The following is an 18,316-nucleotide window of genomic DNA, read 5'->3' as shown; positions in this document are numbered from 1 at the left end:
TCGCCATGTATAGCCTATCATGTGCTGAAAAATGGCGTTAAACCCTACAACAACAACAACAACAACAACACTCTATCTGCATAAAGGTAGGTATACGATTCTACAACGCTTTATCCACATACAGGGAGATATCCGATTCTACAACTCTATCTGCATAAAGGTAGGTATACGATTCTACAACACTCTATCCACATACAGGTAGATATCAGATTCTACAACTCTATCTGCATAAAGGTAGGTATACAATTCTATAAGACTATGTTCACATACAGGTAGGTTTGCGGTTCTACAACATTCTACCAACGTACAGGAAGATATATGGATCTACATTACTCTACCCACAAAGAGCCACATACAGGTCGGTTTACGGTTCTACAATACTCTACCCACACAGGTAGGTAAAAAGGTTGAGGAATGTCACAGCTGATCCCAATCCCAATCTCACACCTGCTGATCCCAATCTCACACATGCTGATTCCAATCTCGCACATATCTGGCATTGCCAGAGTAAGACATGGACATCATTTTTGTAATAGCATCATTATACTTGCAAACGTTTGCATCAGGGATTCTATATATGCAGATTTCCCATTTAATTAGCAAATAACTGAGCTCTCTATTGAACATCTTTACAACAGATGTCTTTTCACCACGAGCATGTAACATGCCCGTCTTTCCTCATGAGCATGGAACATGCCCGGCTTTCACCACGAGCATGTAACATGTCGGTCTTTCCTCATGAGCATGGAACATGCCCGTCTTTCCTCATGAGCATGTAACATGTCGGTCTTTCCTCATGAGCATGTAACATGCCGGTCTTTCCTCATGAGCATGTAACATGCCGGTCTTTCCTCATGAGCATATAACATGCCGGTCTTTCCTCATGAGCATGTAACATGCCCGTCTTTCCTCATGAGCATGTAACATGCCGGTCTTTCCTCATGAGCATGTAACATTTCGGTCTTTCCTCATGAGCATGTAACATGCCCGTCTTTCCTCATGAGCATATAACATGCCAGTCTTTCCTCATGAGCATGTAACATGCCGGTCTTTCCTCATGAGCATGGAACATGCCGGTCTTTCCTCATGATCATGTAACATGCGGGTCTTTCCTCATGACCATGTAGCATGCCCGTTATTCCTCATGAGCATGTAACATGTCGGTCTTTCCTCATGAGTAGGTAACATGCCCGTCTTTCCTCATAGCATGTAACATGCCCTTCTTTCCTCATGAGCATGTAACATGTCGGTCTTTCCTCATGAGCAGGAAACATGCCCGTCTTTCCTTATGAGCATGTAACATGCCCTTCTTTCCTCATAAGCATGTAACACGTCGGTCTTTCCTCATGAGCATGGAACATGCCCTTCTTTCCTCATGAGCATGTAACGTGCCTTCTTTCCTTATGAGCATGTAAGATGTCGGTCTTTCCTCATGAGCATGTAACATGCCCGCTTTTCCTCACTAGCATGTAACATGCCGGTCTTTCCTCATGAGCATGTAACATTTCGGTCTTTCCTCATAGCATGTAACATGCCCTTCTTTCCTCATGAGCATGTAACATGTCGGTCTTTCCTCATGAGCATGGAACATGCCCGTCTTTCCTCATGAACATGTAACATGCCCGTCTTTCCTCATGAGCATGTAACATGCCCGTCTTTTCTCATGAGCTTGTAACATGCCGTTTTTCCTCATGAGCATGTAACATGCCGGTCTTTACTCATGAGCATGTAACATGCCCATCTTTCTTCATGAGCATGTAACATGCCTTTCTTCATGAGCATGTAACATGTCGGTCTTTCCTCATGAGCAGGCAATATGCCCGTTTTTCCTCATGAGCAGGTAACATGCCCTTCTTTCCTCATAAGCATGGAACATGCCCTTCTTTCCTCATGAGCGTGTAACGTGCCTTCTTTCCTTATGAGCATGTAAGATATCGGTCTTTCCTCATGAGCATGTAACATGCCCGTCTTTCCTCATGAGCATGTAACATGCCCGTCTTTCCTCATGAGCATATAACATGCCAGTCTTTCCTCATGAGCATGGAACATGCCGGTCTTTCCTCATGAGTAGGTAACATGCCCGTCTTTCCTCATAGCATGTAACATGCCCTTCTTTCCTCATGAGCATGTAACATGTCGGTCTTTCCTCATGAGCAGGCAACATGCCCGTCTTTCCTCATGAGCATGTAACATGCCGGTCTTTCCTTATAAGCATGTAACACGTCGGTCTTTCCTCATGAGCATGGAACATGCCCTTCTTTCCTCATGAGCATGTAAGATGTCGGTCTTTCCTCATGAGCATGTAATATGCCCGCTTTTCCTCACTAGCATGTAACATGTCGGTCTTTCCTCATAGCATGTAACATGCCCTTCTTTCCTCATGAGCATGTAACATGTCGGTCTTTCCTCATGAGCATGGAACATGCCCGTCTTTCCTCATGAACATGTAACATGCCCGTCTTTCCTCATGAGCATATAACATGCCCGTCTTTCCTCATGAGCTTGTAACATGCCGTCTTTCCTCATGAGCATGTAACATGCCGGTCTTTACTCATGAGCATGTAACATGCCCATCTTTCTTCATGAGCATGTAACATGCCGGTCTTTCTTCATGAGCATGTAACATGTCGGTCTTTCCTCATGAGCAGGCAACATGCCCGTCTTTCCTCATGAGCAGGTAACATGCCCTTCTTTCCTCATAAGCATGGAACATGCCCTTCTTTCCTCATGAGCGTGTAACGTGCCTTCTTTCCTTATGAGCATGTAAGATGTCGGTCTTTCCTCATGAGCATGTAACATGCCCGTCTTTCCTCATGAGCATGTAACATGCCGTCTTTCCTCATGAACATGTAACATGCCCGCCTTTCCCCAACAGCATGTTACATGCCGACTGAAGTTTATCTCATTTACAGGGTACAGCAGGCATATCATTTCATATTTCTGAATAAACAAGTCGTATGTCGTCCATAAGTCTATATTTGACTGTTGCCATTCTGGAGACAACGCTTGTTCTGTGATTTTGATCAAGAATTGGAATTTCATGCCGATCGAAGAGGTGTTGGAATGTAAGCGAGATCCATGTATACTAATGAGTTGTTCTTTCATCTGGTTGGCTGAGTTTTTACCATTCAGATATCAAATTTATGATACCATTTTGATCAAAATAGAAATCAGGATCTCAGAAAACGTCTGTAATGCAGAGAATATAATGTGAACTTGCATCTGATTGGCTAAACTTCTTTATATAAAAAACATGGAATATGGTATTATACATTCTCCAGATCTCGTTGAGTTCGATAATAAGCGAGATCCACACGCATTAATGTTGTGGTCTCTCAGCTGGTCGACTGAGCTTGTTAACATTTTAAAGACCATTGTAATAATCCAATTTCTATCACACGTGGAATATGGACTTAGATCATAACGATCACAGAAAATTTAGAGAATGTTGGGAATCCATGCATATTATTGCAGTAATCTAGTATCAGACTGACTGTCTTTGTTTCCACCATATATATATAAAGTGTTCTTACATCTGACGGGCTCAGCTGGTCCACACATTAGCGAAATCTATACATGTTTTTAATCTGGTATTGCATCTGGGTTTTGTTTACTCTGGAAAGACTGCAATTACCATAGTCATTGATCAAACTTGGTAAATGTGCTTATATCTGCATGATCTCTGTTGAGCATACTTACGAGCGAGATTCACGCATGTTAATTACGTAATATTGAATTTGACTGACTGAGCATATGAATATTTCGCAATATACTGTCATCAAAATTGTCAAATTGTCTGATATTCTCAAAGGTTTGGATGAGTTTGATTCTGAGCAAAATCTGTATCCATTTATGAGGTTGTCATGCATCGGATTAGCCGAGCGACCAAATTGGAATTGAAGTTTGCATAAAGCTAGTAAAAACGTACATCATTGTTTTTGTCAGGTTGCATAACATGCGGGAATGTGGGTATATAAATGAACTGTTATTACATCAGATGAGCTAACCTTGTTATCCCTGTACATTATATTCCAATATACTGGGAATATATACTTGGTAAATTGGTTTATGAGGTCAAGAGCATTCCTGATATCCATTATCATGCAAACTAGATATGCCTATGTCTTTGGGGAAAAAAATGTTAACGGAACTACAACATGACATAAAATTAAGGGTAGAATTTATATAGGGTTAAATTTTGACTAAACTGCATAATGCAGCTTAGTTGAATAGTCAGCTGTCAAGTTTTGTAAGCCAGGTGAGCGATATCATGCACATTTGAGACTCTTGCTTTTTTCAGCATTTACATTTCCGGACTAGTGTTTGAGTGGACTAAGCGTCAAGGAGGTGTGCGTCAGATGGAAATAAATTCGATACAAAAGTCATCAGCTGTTTATGACGTAATTGACAACTCCGGTGGATTTTATGTGTAAGTAGAAGGTAACGATAATTTGTATATAATTATTGGATTCTATGTGTAAGCACAAGACAGCAATAACTGCTTTGATTACCTTTGTTTTCAACCATTATCACGATCTGAGTGTTTTCATTAACTTAGTTTTCAACCAGTAAAACGAACAAAGTGTTTCATTACCATAGTTTTCCACCATTATCACGAACTGAGTACATTGCTTACCATAGTTTTAAACCATTATCACAAAAAGGGTGCTTTCACTATCTTAGTTTCCACCATTACCACGAAGAGATTTTTTTAATGTTTAAAAAATGGATTATAAAATAACTGCACTAGAGCTCTCTGAGAACCATCGTTATAAACTTTTGTTGTAGATCACAAAGAAATCTTTCTTTCTGTGGACCACAGGGAAGATTTCTTGTAGATCGTAGAGATCTTTACGTTCTGTGGACGACTGTGAGGACTTCTTGTAGATCTTAGAGATCTTTACGTTCTGTGGACGACAGTGAGGACTTCTTATAGATCCTAGAGATCTTTACGTTCTGTGGACGACAGTGAGGACTTCTTGTAGATCTTAGAGATCTTTACGTTCTGTGGACGACAGTGAGGACTTCATGTAGATCGTAGAGCTCTTTCCGTTCTGTGGACGACAGTGAGGACTTCTTATAGATCCTAGAGATCTTTACGTTCTGTGGACGACAGTGAGGACTTCTTGTAGATCACAAAGAAATCTTTCTTTCTGTGCACCACTGTGAGAACTACCTTTATTAACATTTTAAATCAATACGTATGCAAGTGGTAATGAAAGAACATTAAATTCATGCTTCATTTGTTCTCCACACCATCTCACTTATCCACTTTGTATCTGGAGATTCTCCCACTTTTGGACCATAGTATCAGACTCCCTGTCGTTTGTAATCGTAATGTTATAGGGATACCCTGTGTTGTATATTGCACTGCATTGTACAATTTATCGCTGTTCAATGTTCCATTTGTAAGTCAGTATTGGTCATGATGACGAGGAACTGACCTTCTTCATGACGTTATTGCTTATTAGTGAGTTAGTCAGCGTCTCCTTGAGTACGTTCATTTAGTTGTGGAATATTAAAGTGTTGATTTAAAATTTAAAAAAAAAACAATGTCTACAATTATTTTTTTAATCGTCCTCTATCAACACTCGATATGGAACATCGATTAATCCACCGATCAATATATATATATAATTATTCATCCGTCTATCCATATATCTATGTAACTATTTATCCGTCTATCAGTCTATTATATTTATCTATGGATGATGCCAGTCTTCTTGCTATCCATAGTTATGGAATCAAAAAGAAAACGGAAATCAACACAGCCTGCATGCAGAAAGGACAGGTTCTTCCTTGGCTGAGACTGAGACACATTTCCGGAGAGAAGAAGAAGAATCCAAGAGATGACAACTTCATTTCATTGTGTCAGAAGAAATACTGAAGAAGTTGCAACTAGAGCAGGAGGACAATCATGAAGAACTATGGGATTGGCAGGACGAAGCTGACGGCAACTGCTTAAGCTGAGTAGATGGACCCGTCAAATATGATTAAGGTGTTGTGGATGCTGTGGATACAATAATCCAATCATTTTATTATTGATTTAAATCAATTAAGATTAAGCAGTAAATATTTACGTTGTAGGAGTCCCGTAGACAAGGGATGCAGAAGCCGAATGAACATTCCATTCCGAATCTACAGGCCTGAGGGTGATGAATTCCTGGAGAAAAGGTTTATAGACGAGAGTGAGAAGCTGGGGATGATTGAACTAAAAGGGCACAGGTAACAGCATCTTAATTACCAGGTATTAGGCACAGGTAACATCACCTTAATTACCAGGCATTAGTTACAGGTAACAACACCTTAATTACAAGGCATTCTGACCAGTTTGTCTCACCTGCATCAATTTTCTTTAAATTGAAAAACAGTTTGATAGATATAGAAAGCAGTCTAAAGAAGAAAAAGAAAAACTGTCAATTTAAAGACTAATACAAAATATTTTATTACCATATATGCTCGTGTTCAAGCCAGATCCGATTGTAAATAGCAGAAGTCAGATCTGCACCTGCATGATACTGTAAACAACATACAGCCAGATCTGCCCCTGCATAATACTGTAAACAGCAGATAGCCAGATCTGCCCTTGCATAATACTGTAAACATCAGACAGTCAGATCTGTCCATGTATAATACTGTAAACATCAGACAGCCAGATATGCCCCTGCATAATACTGAAAACAGCATCCAGCCAGATCTGCCACTGCATAATACTATAAACAGCAGACAGCCAGATCTGCCCCTGCATAATACTGTAAACAGCACACAGCCAGATCTGCCCTTGCATAATGCCAGAGATACAGAGGTCAATGCTGTTTCGTATGACTGTTTCAGTGGAATAAACAATGAGGACAATCATGTATCAGCATATTATATGAGGGCAGATGGTGTATTTTCTACTCGGATCCAGTAAATGGGAATACCTTACTTTCGCTGATTTTGTACAAGAGATAGTCTGCTTATGACTTGTCTGTATTGTCTGATACACAAAGTAAGGCCAACCGTATACAATATTATTTCTCAACTCAACAGCATTAAATAGATAAAAACGAAAGTTGCATACAACTCATGACCTCAGCAAATTCAAGTCAACAACCAGTGCCCTGATTGGTCCTTGGTATTAAATTGTATGGCACATAGTATTTGTCAGGCCCTGATGCATTATTGGTATCATTATTATTATTTATTATTATTATTATTTATTTATTATTATTATTATTATTATTATTATTATTTCAGATATATTGGTGGATTACGTGCATCCATTTACAATGCAGTAACAGTGGCAGAAGTAGAAACTCTTGTTAGATTCATGAAGGACTTCATGGAACGTCATAGACATCAGGTCTCAGAAACTGAACCTATTTCGTAATGACGTTTGGTCAATGATATTGATAAGGCCTTATGTCAAATGATATTTGTAAGACCTTTTGGTCAATGATATTGATAATGCCTTTTGGTCAATGATGTTGATAAGACCTTATGTCCAATTATATTGATAATGCCTTTTGGTCAATGATATTAATACAGCCTTCTGTCCAATGATATTGGTAAGGCCTTATGGTCAATGATATTGATAAGGCCTTCTGTCCAATGATATTGGTAAGGCCTTCTGTCCAATGATATTGATAAGGCCTTCTGTCCAATGCTATTGGTAAGGCCTTTTGGTCAATGATATTGGTAATGCCTTTTGGTCAATTATATTAATACAGCCTTCTGTCCAATGATATTTATAAGGCCTTCTGTCCAACGATATTGTACAAAGAACAATAAGCTATTGATGCCGAGGGGCTTGGGCTGAGTTTGGTTTTTCAATAGTAGGGCATATTTTGAAAGAATTTCCCTCCTATAATCCTTTGTGTACATCGTTAAAGTTAAGACATATTTGTCTCATATACAAAACTTGATGATCTTAATTGCTGTAACATGGAAAGCAACAGAACTATTTCATCATGTGTTTCTATCAGTAATGCTAAATGCAATTGAGTTTTATTATAGTCTTATTTATATTTGTCCGATACACCGTATTAATGTGTCCGATACACCGTATTAATGTGTCCGACACACAGTATTAATGTGTCCAATACACAGTATTAATGTGTCCAATACACAGTATTATCGTGTCCAGTCAGCAGTGTTTTATATAGTGTTTACATCTGTGTGATGACTATCATATTAACTCTTGATATACAACAGAATTCCTTGACCCATTCCCTTGTGTTGACTATCACATTAAGTTCTGATATACAGTAGGATTCCTTGACCCATTCCCTTGTGTTGACTATCATATTAAGTTCTGATATCCAGTAGGATTCCTTGACCCATTCCCTTGTGTTGACTATCACATTAAGTTCTGATATACAGTAGGATTCCTTGACCCATTCCCTTGTGTTGACTATCACATTAAGTTCTGATATACAGTAGGATTCCTTGACCCATTCCCTTGTGTTGACTATCACATTAAGTTCTGATATCCAGTAGGATTCCTTGACCCATTCCCTTGTGTTGACTATCACATTAAGTTCTGATATCCAGTAGGATTCCTTGACCCATTCCCTTGTGTTGACTATCACATTAAGTTCTGATATACAGTAGGATTCCTTGACCCATTCCCTTGTGTTGACTATCACATTAAGTTCTGATATCCAGTAGGATTCCTTGACCCATTCCCTTGTGTTGACTATCACATTAAGTTCTGATATCCAGTAGGATTCCTTGACCCATTCCCTTGTGTTGACTATCACATTAAGTTCTGATATCCAGTAGGATTCCTTGACCCATTGAACCTTAAATAAACTTAGCATAATGACAAATTGTCAATAGAAAAACTTCTTGTTTTTTGTGGAGGGTTGTGAAGCAAAGTAAGAATTAATGTGGTGATAAAACTACTAAGCTCATAGTTATGCAAATTCTCCAAGATATATATTTTTTTGGCTAGTAACATGTTGTTTAATTAACGCTAAAGTATCACAAATTTCAGGACGACAACTATGTCGATGTTGTTTAAATTTTAACCGTGCTGCATACTGTCATCCTAAATCGTTGTTCATTGTCATCATCGGATTTGTTTTAAAACAAATGGAGGCCGTGACGCGGATAAACTTTTCATTGAATTGCAAAATGCTGTTTATTTGTAGCAGTTATTCCTGGTTGTTTTGTTTTTTACATTATTTTGTCTGTATACCACCAAGTCGGCCAATTCTGCGCATCAGATAATTCTGCGCAACGATACGTGATTTCTGTAAGCATTTGATCACGTGTTATTTTGGTTCAAAAATCCATTTTGTATCAAGAAAGAACGATCGTACTTTAATCAAGGAAAGTGATATTTATAAAGTGTACAAACATATCCCACATTTAGACTCGAAATGCACATGAAAATGTGATTTCTAAATGTCAACATGAAGACCCACTTCATGTCCTTCTTGAACCTGTAACCCAGAAAATCCGATTTACTAAGTAGCGATAAAAATGTAACTAGAGGGCGCTTCAGTCGGGCCGAGTGCCACCATCTTACTATTTTTGTACAGAGAGGGTACCCTTCTTTATGGGGCTCACTTTCTTTTAATATTGTTTGGATAATTTCATGAATAGCGGGAAAAGTTTACCTGATAACGTGCGCAAACGAAACCATTTGGCTTTTTTTTTTTTAACTATACGTTATTGGCAAGAATTTGGTACGGCTCAAAGAATATTTTGATGAAAAATCCACAAAACGTGTGGCTCATGGAGGGTTTCACACGGGAGATGTTTTAATTATGTATCTAAATATAGAATGTGCCAAGAATATTGTGGTACTTATCTTCGTTTCGTGGGAATAGGGTTGTGTTATAACATACCATCCGTCTCATCTTTAACCGGAAATATGTGTCAGTTCTCTCCCTTGAGCACCTGGTAGCGGTATCAACCAGAGTCTGACGTTTTATCAATAAAGTGCAACGAAATCTATGACAACACGAAATCACCTTATCAGTATAATAAAAATACATATATTTATAGTACATTCAGGGGAATTATTGTACGGTACTTTGCTGACAAAAAGTCAGACTACTTCGGTAGCAACTATATACTCAATGAACATAAATATCGTTGCTACCGCTACGAGTAACCAGCAGTTTGTTTTTATTATTTCTGCTACAAAATAGTATTAAACCTGTTTGATACCTTTGGATATTAAATTACGGTAGTAGTAAAAAAAGATTAATACAAATGTATACTTGTATCTTCACAGATGAGATGTGATTGTTTTCTGTTTGAATAATAAGACACACACCCACCCACCCCGTAATAATTTAATAGAAACTTTTGAAGTTTTGAAGGTTACTCACAGTTCAGGCTGTTGTAGCATCCATACCCCCCGCATAAACATCTTCATTTGTTTGTGATTTTATTGTAATTTTACACTGTTTAAAATAAGTAAATATTATTATGACAAAAAAAATGCCTGCACAATCCAATTATGCAATAAAACAGCTGCAAAATACATAAATAAATAAAAATAAAAGTATATACAGCACTGTATTTAACTTTTTACAGGAAATATTAGAGAATAATAAATATTTTATGTAAACTTTCAGTCATAAAAACAATACTTTTGATGAATTAGTCTAAACAAATTCTAATACAGGTAGACATTTAAAAGGAATACATACCTGAATTTTCTTGTTACATTGTCCTTATAGATTTCTTTTGAAAAGTAAGGATGTTACCAATCCATTTGTTTTCACTTTCACATGAATAAAACATGAATAAAAGAAAGCTTTACACATAATAAGACGTTTTGGATTGGACATACACTCATAATTGTAAATTCTGAGTAATTACGCTGCAAATTCTGGATTGTCCGAAGCACATTTCCCCAAAATCTCCGTTTCAATATATGCACTGTACAAAAAAATGCTCACTTTTTGGAGAATTGTGTTGTTGTTTTTTTTTTGCAGGCAATAAAATAAGTTGTTTGCAATTGCTGTGAACAATAATCATGAAAAAGAGTTTATTTTATTTGCTAATTTTTTATTTCTGATGCTTTGACCTTCTCAAAAATACCATATTTATTATTAACCTGAGGTGAAATTGTAAATTTGGCCTGTTATCCCTATACTATGCATCTTTTAGAATCATACAAATAAATACATTATATAAAAGATGGAAATGTATACCTTAAAACAATATTGCATTTTAATCCAAGTTTCCAATTTTGCAAGAAGTTGTCCCACACGTACAAAATCGTCTGCTACCCAGCGTGTCAACTCGCCGCTAGAACATACATTCTCAAGAAATTCCCCTGCATATAGTCTGTTTCTAAATTCTAAGTGATTTTTCCCCGTCATAAAGACGTTGTAAACACATTGCATCATACTCATTGTTGTTTCTCCTCCACGTGATAGCTTACCTTTTTTTAAATAAAACTTTACTAACTTATTTACAAGATCGGTTTAGTTTGCTTAATATCTCTTGCCATTTATTGACATTTTCACGTTGAATTTTGTAAAACTAACTATAAACCTGACCCAATTACTCGACTGAAATGCTGACAGAAACGTCAAAAGTAATATATTTCATTTCTATAGCCCAATGGATAAACATTATATCTTTTAAAAGCTGTGCGCAGAAATGGCCGACATATCGCGAGTCATGAAAACACGGGTATCAGGGGTATCCAAAATTAATATTATTTTGAACAGAATATTCTGGTGACAATTGCCTCTTTTCAAATGGTAAGCATTGCTTTATTTTATTTTCGTCAATCGGTCGAATTTGGTATGCGTTTTTGCTTCAGTATAGGAGACGGAAACCTTAAGTGCGCAGAAATGCCCGACAGCATTGTATGATTATGTATTTATGATAAAATAAAGACGGGGAAAATGATTATACAAGTAGATTATAACATCAGTTGGCAGTGTTAGCCTATAACAGATAATAACATCAATTAGCAGTGTTAGGTTACAACAGAACATTGTTAAGCAGACAATATTTAAAGGCTGAAATATGACTGGAAAAATTGACAATGAAACGATGAGGTCTTTTTGTTGACTTGAGTTTATCTCTTGTGAAATATGTTTGAGCAGAATATCTTTTCTCATCCCAGTTTTGTGAAATCTGATGCAATACTAGAATTCTACCCATGAAATAAACAAGCCAAAAGTATGCAGACTTAAGAAATTCTTTAAGTGATGCACTGTATGATTTATTGCCCTATTTAGGCTGACAGGACTGAGTAGTTTCTGTTGCCCTGTTTATACTGACAGGACTGAATTGTTTCTGTTGCCCTTTAGTCTGACAGGACTGAGTAGTTTCTGTTGCCCTGTCTTGGCTGACAGGACTGAGTAGTTTCAGGACTTTGGATTTAATGCTCAATCCGTTCAATACCATGAATCATTAAAACTGAAACTGTCAAATTAAAGTGTTTCTCCAGTTTAGCCACATTGGTAATTAAAAATCGTCAGTCAAATAGGACCTTATTGTCAATCAGATAGGACCTATAGTCAGACTGATATGAACTTATAGACAGTCAGATAGGACCCTAGTGTCAGTCGAATAGGACCTTATAGTCAGTCAGATAGGATCCTATAATCAGTCAAATAGGACCCTATAGTCAGCCAGATAGGACCTTATAGTCGGTCAGATAGGACCCTATAATCAGTCAGATATGACCATATAGTCAGTCAGATAGGACCTTATAGTCAGCAAACTAGGACCTTATAGTGAGTCAGATAGGACCCTACACTCAGTCAAATAGGACCTATATAGTCAGTCAGATAGGACCCTACAGTCACTCAGATAGAACCTTAATAGTCAGTCAGATAGGACTATACAGTCAGTCAGATAGAATCTTATAGTCAGTCAGATAGGACCCTAGTCAGTCAGATAGGACCCTATAGTCAGTCAGATAGGACCTTATAGTCAGTCAGATAGGACCCTATATTCAGTCAGATTGGACCCTATAGTCTCGAAATTTTTTAAGCGTAAAACTGAAGCTAAGTTTAAAAATCTTCAAACTGACAGAGTTTGCAACTTTGATTGAGATATGTTAGAATCATATATTATTTAACTCAAGCGTCTCTCATAATTGCCTAATTTCGTTTATTAAGATGTGCTCCAAGTATCTTACTTTATTTTAGGGTTTTAAATTTGAGCTAGATTAGCCTGCATAAAAAGTCAGAAAAATTACCAGCTTTGCAGCATTGCTTGTCTCTATCAATCACCTCTTTGCTAATTGACCTTTGCAAAATAGATATGTGCCATCCGATTGATATTTACCTAAAGTGTGACAGAACACATTCCATGTGGTAATCTTATCTAAATATTGTGTTTCAGATTACAAATCCAAATAATATGTCATAGGGGTGAAGAACCCCATGTGTTGATTAAACTGTATTAAGTATGAGATAGAGGACTGTGATTGTGATAAACAGGCTTCATTTCAAACATTCAATGTATCAATGCCACATTCGATCAGGTGTCTGGCCCAAAACTTCCTGTTGGATACATATTCAATCTTAACATGTTGGGGCTAATTAGGAATAATTTTATTTTAAATGCTCTTCTTACAGTCATATGGACTAGTTCTGCAGGTATGTGAACACTAATTTAAATTATTTAAAAGAGTGAATTGTTGAAATGAAAAATGTAGTTTAAGAACGGTGTAGCAATTCCATTATGGCTAGTGAGATCACGCCCAGCAGCCTGTTCTAATGTTTCTACATGTATAATATGCGATCTACTTAAGAAAATAATGCTACTAGAATGCCTGCGAGTGTGCTAACCATAAACATATATTTGTGATGTTTGGGTGGTGTCAGTTATGAATTTATTGCTGAAGAGAAATCAACACGAGAGAGAGAGATGATTTTTTCAAGCGTTTGTTTACTTAGTTGATGTATTTAGTTTTTGCATCGTCGACGCAGTAACAACCCATCTTTTCTCGTTTCGTCTACGCGTAGGAAAGTGTGGCACTTGGGCGACAAAAGTGGCCCCTAGAAAACAATAGAGAGTAACTTGACGGTAGCCATTTTGAGAATGCAACACTTATTGCGAAATGCGAATTCCATGCTAAAATGTCGATAGCTTTAATGTGGCACTCTATGGACAGGGTGAATTTAGCTTTAGTTTTATGACATGACGTTTCCCATTGTTCCTAGTAATGGGTTTTGGAATTGCCTATAAAATAGGCTTGCTGGAGACAAGCGGTAATGTAATTACATGTACTACATTAAACTTTGCTCATGACGTGTGCAAGGGTACAAGGAAAAGAAAAGCACTTGTGAAGTATGAAGTTTCGTATGTTGAGATTACGACACGTTTGTAAGGCGAGTACAAACGTGATCGGGCGGTGGGTACCAATGATGCAGCTGCTTGTTAGTACTCCGTTGGCGGAAAAATCATATTTATTGAACGCCTGGGGCATTTTCAAAATTGTTCACAAACTGTCTGCGTTGCCAGCGGAAGAACGAAACAGTCGGTGACCGCTGCATGGTGGTTCTGGCCACTTTAACTCACACCCAATATAACTGAATACATTTAAGGCGCAGGCCAAATGACTAGGCAATAGGGGCTCGATTCTATTTATCCTTAAACTTTCCTACGACAGGTGGTGGTGTTTCGGAAAGTCGATCTTATTGTCTAGATGGTGAACGACGTATCTCTCTTTCTTTAGTAGATTTGGCACAAGCTTTGTGTAGCAGGTATAGCCCCCACCTTACCCCCACCCCCAGTATATTAACAAAGTATTTTGGTCTGTTAGTTTTATTTTATTTTATTTCATTATATGCTATTGTAATATAATATTGTATGTTGGACTTGATCTCGCCCAAAATCGAATTCATTTCTGATTGACCCAAATTAACTTTTTTATTTTATTCATTGTAAACAACTAATACATAGCGAAATTATTCTATATATGTATGGGTTAAAAATCAGTATTATTATTAATAGAAGAAGTAAATATGTTTATTTGGGTCAAAGGTTTGGAATTTCCTAATTGGATTATACATAATCCATGTTACTGTTTTGTAAACATCAGGATCATTATAGAAGGTTATTTTCCATTAGGTAATGTTTTTCTGGAAAATGCTAATTGTGACCTGAGGTCAAGTAGAGAACTATATAATATTGTTACTGTGAGGACTTGGCCATTCGTGCTTTAAGTTTTAGCAGAATTAAGTTGCATGTTGTGTCCAGTATTTTTTAAAATTTCGGGCTGGAATTTTTTTCTTCAAATTATTGACTTCAAGTGATTATTTTCTCTGGAAATACAAACGTGCTCTGATAAAATTCTTGGATAAAAACATTCACTGAAATTTATACTGAATTCAAACATGGAATCATATTACTGTGAATCAACAAAAGACTGTTGACACATCAACACGCTATTAGCTATAACAGACACTCGTTGCCTTCAGTGTTTTGGATTTCTTCGGGACTTGTACTGATTTTTTAAGGACTTTAAATTATTAGGACTTGTGTCTGTAATTCTTGCATTATTTTGGGATTTAATTCGCAATACCGTAAGTTATATGTTCTCATTTTCACTTTGTATTCTAGGGGAATAAATATATTTGTTAAATTTTACAAAGCTTGTTTTCTTTCACTCTTTTCTGTTAACTGTTTTAAGAGCATAGACTCGTAACGGGTCGATGGATAGTTACTCTTCTGGGATTGTCATCTATTTTGCGGCTAGCTGGTCCTCATTTTGTGCATTGTGCAACTTCCGGTTAGTCAAGGTTAACGTCGAGAAGTTAACTCATGTGGGCGTCTGGGGGCATAATCCTGAAAAGATTTTTTTAAATGTCGTCGGGATTAACCTATCGAAAGCTGCTAGTTGAAAGGATGTGCATCATCGCACATTCTTAAAGATTGTTGTTGTCCAGGCAGACGCTCCAGATGGCAGGTTTAGGGGCATTATAGTCCTGTCTATTTTGGCTGTTGGCCTTTGTGAATCACTTACTGACCATCGAAGTACCTCCGAGGGTCCCTGCTCTACGAAAAAGTTCATATCAATATATGTCATAACCACTAGCTCTGCTCCCGTAGTTGTGCCTTCTACAGCAACCTCAGCCATACGGGTATACCCTTTATGACTATAACACATCCAACGCGTATGGGCACGTTTGACAATAAGGCCATTTGGGACTATCGCGAGCCTTGTACCTCAAAGCGAACGTTTTCTTCCTCGGTGTTGCTTTTTTCAAGATTTCCAAGTCATATGTTTGAAAATATATGGCATAAACCCTCCCCCTCTTTTAACACCCCTGGAGTTAGTGGTATGCGTGAATATATGCCATGTACCTCGAAACTGGCGGTATTGCGAAATGTACAGCTTTACATCCTCACACCATACTAACCACCACTTTCAGCCCTGTTCGCAAACCTTTCCAATCGCTTATCGATTTTAGCTACGGCCTTGGAGACTAGTTCCAGGATCTCATCGGCCAACAGTGCCACTTGTGCTCAGCTGGCCCATACGAAGTCGGAGATGGAGATACCTGCTTCATATGTGGTCTTTTCTGTCATGACTTTTACGATACGGTTAAATTTGACACCCTTCTTTACGATTGGGGAGTGGAAACATCATCGGCTGCCTCGCAATTTTCTGCTTAACATGGTTCATCGTTTAGCAGTTTTAGATTTAGAGATCTGGCTTGAGTGATTAGGTAGGAATATAATCTTCCTCTTTCAGTACTTTAAAGGTGACGTTCGTTGTTTTATGTGACATGGGGCTGTTATGAGGATTCTTTTGCAAATTGCGAAGAACTGTCCTTAATTGTCGTCTCACCTTTAGTTCTATGCGAAGCAGTTTGTCGGCCTGAGAACCACCTCCACAGCGGTTGCATATGCGGTGTGGCAATGGTGCCTGCACATCAGTATCCTTGTTCCGTCTCTATATCACTGGGCATGTACCATGTAATAGGTGCTGGAGCTTTTCATCTACACGGTGCTGTCTGTCCCAAAAGCATCCTTGCACACGTGTTTGTTCCTCGTCGAACCATGGCTACTGTTGGTATATTATTGACAGCCCGCATATCTCATTGAGCATGTTGGTGGTGGTCGCTTAATACCCACCTCGTTATATGAAACATTGATTGTGTCGGCCAATTACCATTCCTTTTTACAACACAGCGATTGCGTGCAACATTGCAACCTTCTCGTTTTATAACACAATGATTGCATCGACCATTTTAACTTTCCTTTCTTTTCCACAGACACATAAAAATCATTCATTGTACGATGTATTCAGTATGATTTACTTCTTGCTTTTGAAAACGAAATAAAGTTTGGAACTCCCAACTTCGATATAAAAGTACAAAAAGCGTTACTCCGATGTTTAAGTTAGTGATACAATATAACAATCCCGTTTTTTAATTGTGTTTTTCAATAGCAAGCAGGTAAATCCAGCTATCTGAATCAAACATAAAATGTATAATCTATTGTTTCCTCCAGAGTTATTTTAAGCAAACTTCTTATTGCTGTTATCATTGGTGCTTTTGATTATTTTTTTCTTCATATAGTTCCACTGTTTGTTTGTTATAATATTTGTCCTCAAGCGGCGTATCCAGATATTAAAAATAATATCTTGTAAATACTACCATTACTAACCTGTGAATTTAACTACATTTTCACACATTATCATGTCAGCTTTTTCTCTATCCATCCATTTTATAATCTATTTCTTCTAGAATCAAATAGTAGGTTTCAACGTGTGTTGTAAACAGGTTCGGATTTAGGACTGATTTTAAGAAATCGTCATGTGAGTTTCCAAGCAAATCAGCAAAATATATGCAGAATTCCGTGAACATTCTGCATTTTAGGAAAAGGAACTTCCTGCTTAAAAAAAATTAAGTTGACTGTGTCCCTGTGTGCTGTAGTTTGAAATTTAAATTTTCATGAAGTTAACGTGCTCGCAGGTGACACATGAAACTAATCCTACGTGATATAGGATGAATTCCACTAAGGATTTTCTCATTTTCTCCTTCTCCCTCTCTCACTCTCTATCTATCGTGTGCAACGTTTAATAGCTTTAAAGACAGTTTTGGGGGATCGCAAATTAAATCTTTGATAAGTACGATACGTTTGTAGCACAGCGGTAATCCCTATCTTTTGCTCTATCTCGACCATAAAAGAATAAACGGCTGAAGAATACATTCCAAAAAAAGAATTTGGAAAGACTAGTGCAGTCCTTGGTCACTCAAACGATGTATTGATTAGTAGATGCGTGGGTGTTGATTCAGTAAATGTGGGTGTTGGTCACTAATGAGTAGGTGATGGTTAGTCATACGGGTGTCACTAATGTGGGTCTTCGTTTTTAGATGAATGGGTA

General features: G+C 37.6%; 2 protein-coding genes across 3 annotated transcripts in view; both read left to right on the top strand.

The window, feature by feature from the left end:
• Positions 1 to 7,385, top strand: part of LOC149796086 (phosphoserine aminotransferase-like) — a 28,571-nt gene extending 21,186 nt beyond the window's left edge. For both annotated transcript variants that reach the window (XM_089965997.1, XM_089965996.1), the window contains 3 exons: positions 4,301 to 4,429; positions 6,088 to 6,225; positions 7,240 to 7,385. In XM_089965997.1, the coding sequence (XP_089822123.1) occupies positions 4,301 to 4,429; positions 6,088 to 6,225; positions 7,240 to 7,372 (400 nt within the window). In that variant the 3' untranslated portion in view covers positions 7,373 to 7,385. The remainder of the gene's footprint in view (positions 1 to 4,300; positions 4,430 to 6,087; positions 6,226 to 7,239) is intronic.
• Positions 7,386 to 12,851: 5,466 nt separating this feature from the next.
• The window catches only part of LOC149796085 (uncharacterized), a 67,225-nt gene continuing 61,760 nt past the window's right edge, over positions 12,852 to 18,316 (top strand). Inside the window, exon 1 of the mRNA XM_089963920.1 lies at positions 12,852 to 13,574. Coding sequence (XP_089820046.1) covers positions 13,505 to 13,574 — 70 coding nt within the window. The 5' untranslated portion in view covers positions 12,852 to 13,504. The remainder of the gene's footprint in view (positions 13,575 to 18,316) is intronic.

Source organism: Sinohyriopsis cumingii, chromosome 7 (genome assembly GCF_028554795.1).
Source record: "Sinohyriopsis cumingii isolate HCF-2022 chromosome 7, ASM2855479v2, whole genome shotgun sequence".
Lineage (NCBI taxonomy): Eukaryota > Metazoa > Mollusca > Bivalvia > Unionida > Unionidae > Sinohyriopsis > Sinohyriopsis cumingii.
This window is presented reverse-complemented; position numbering and strand designations above follow the sequence as displayed.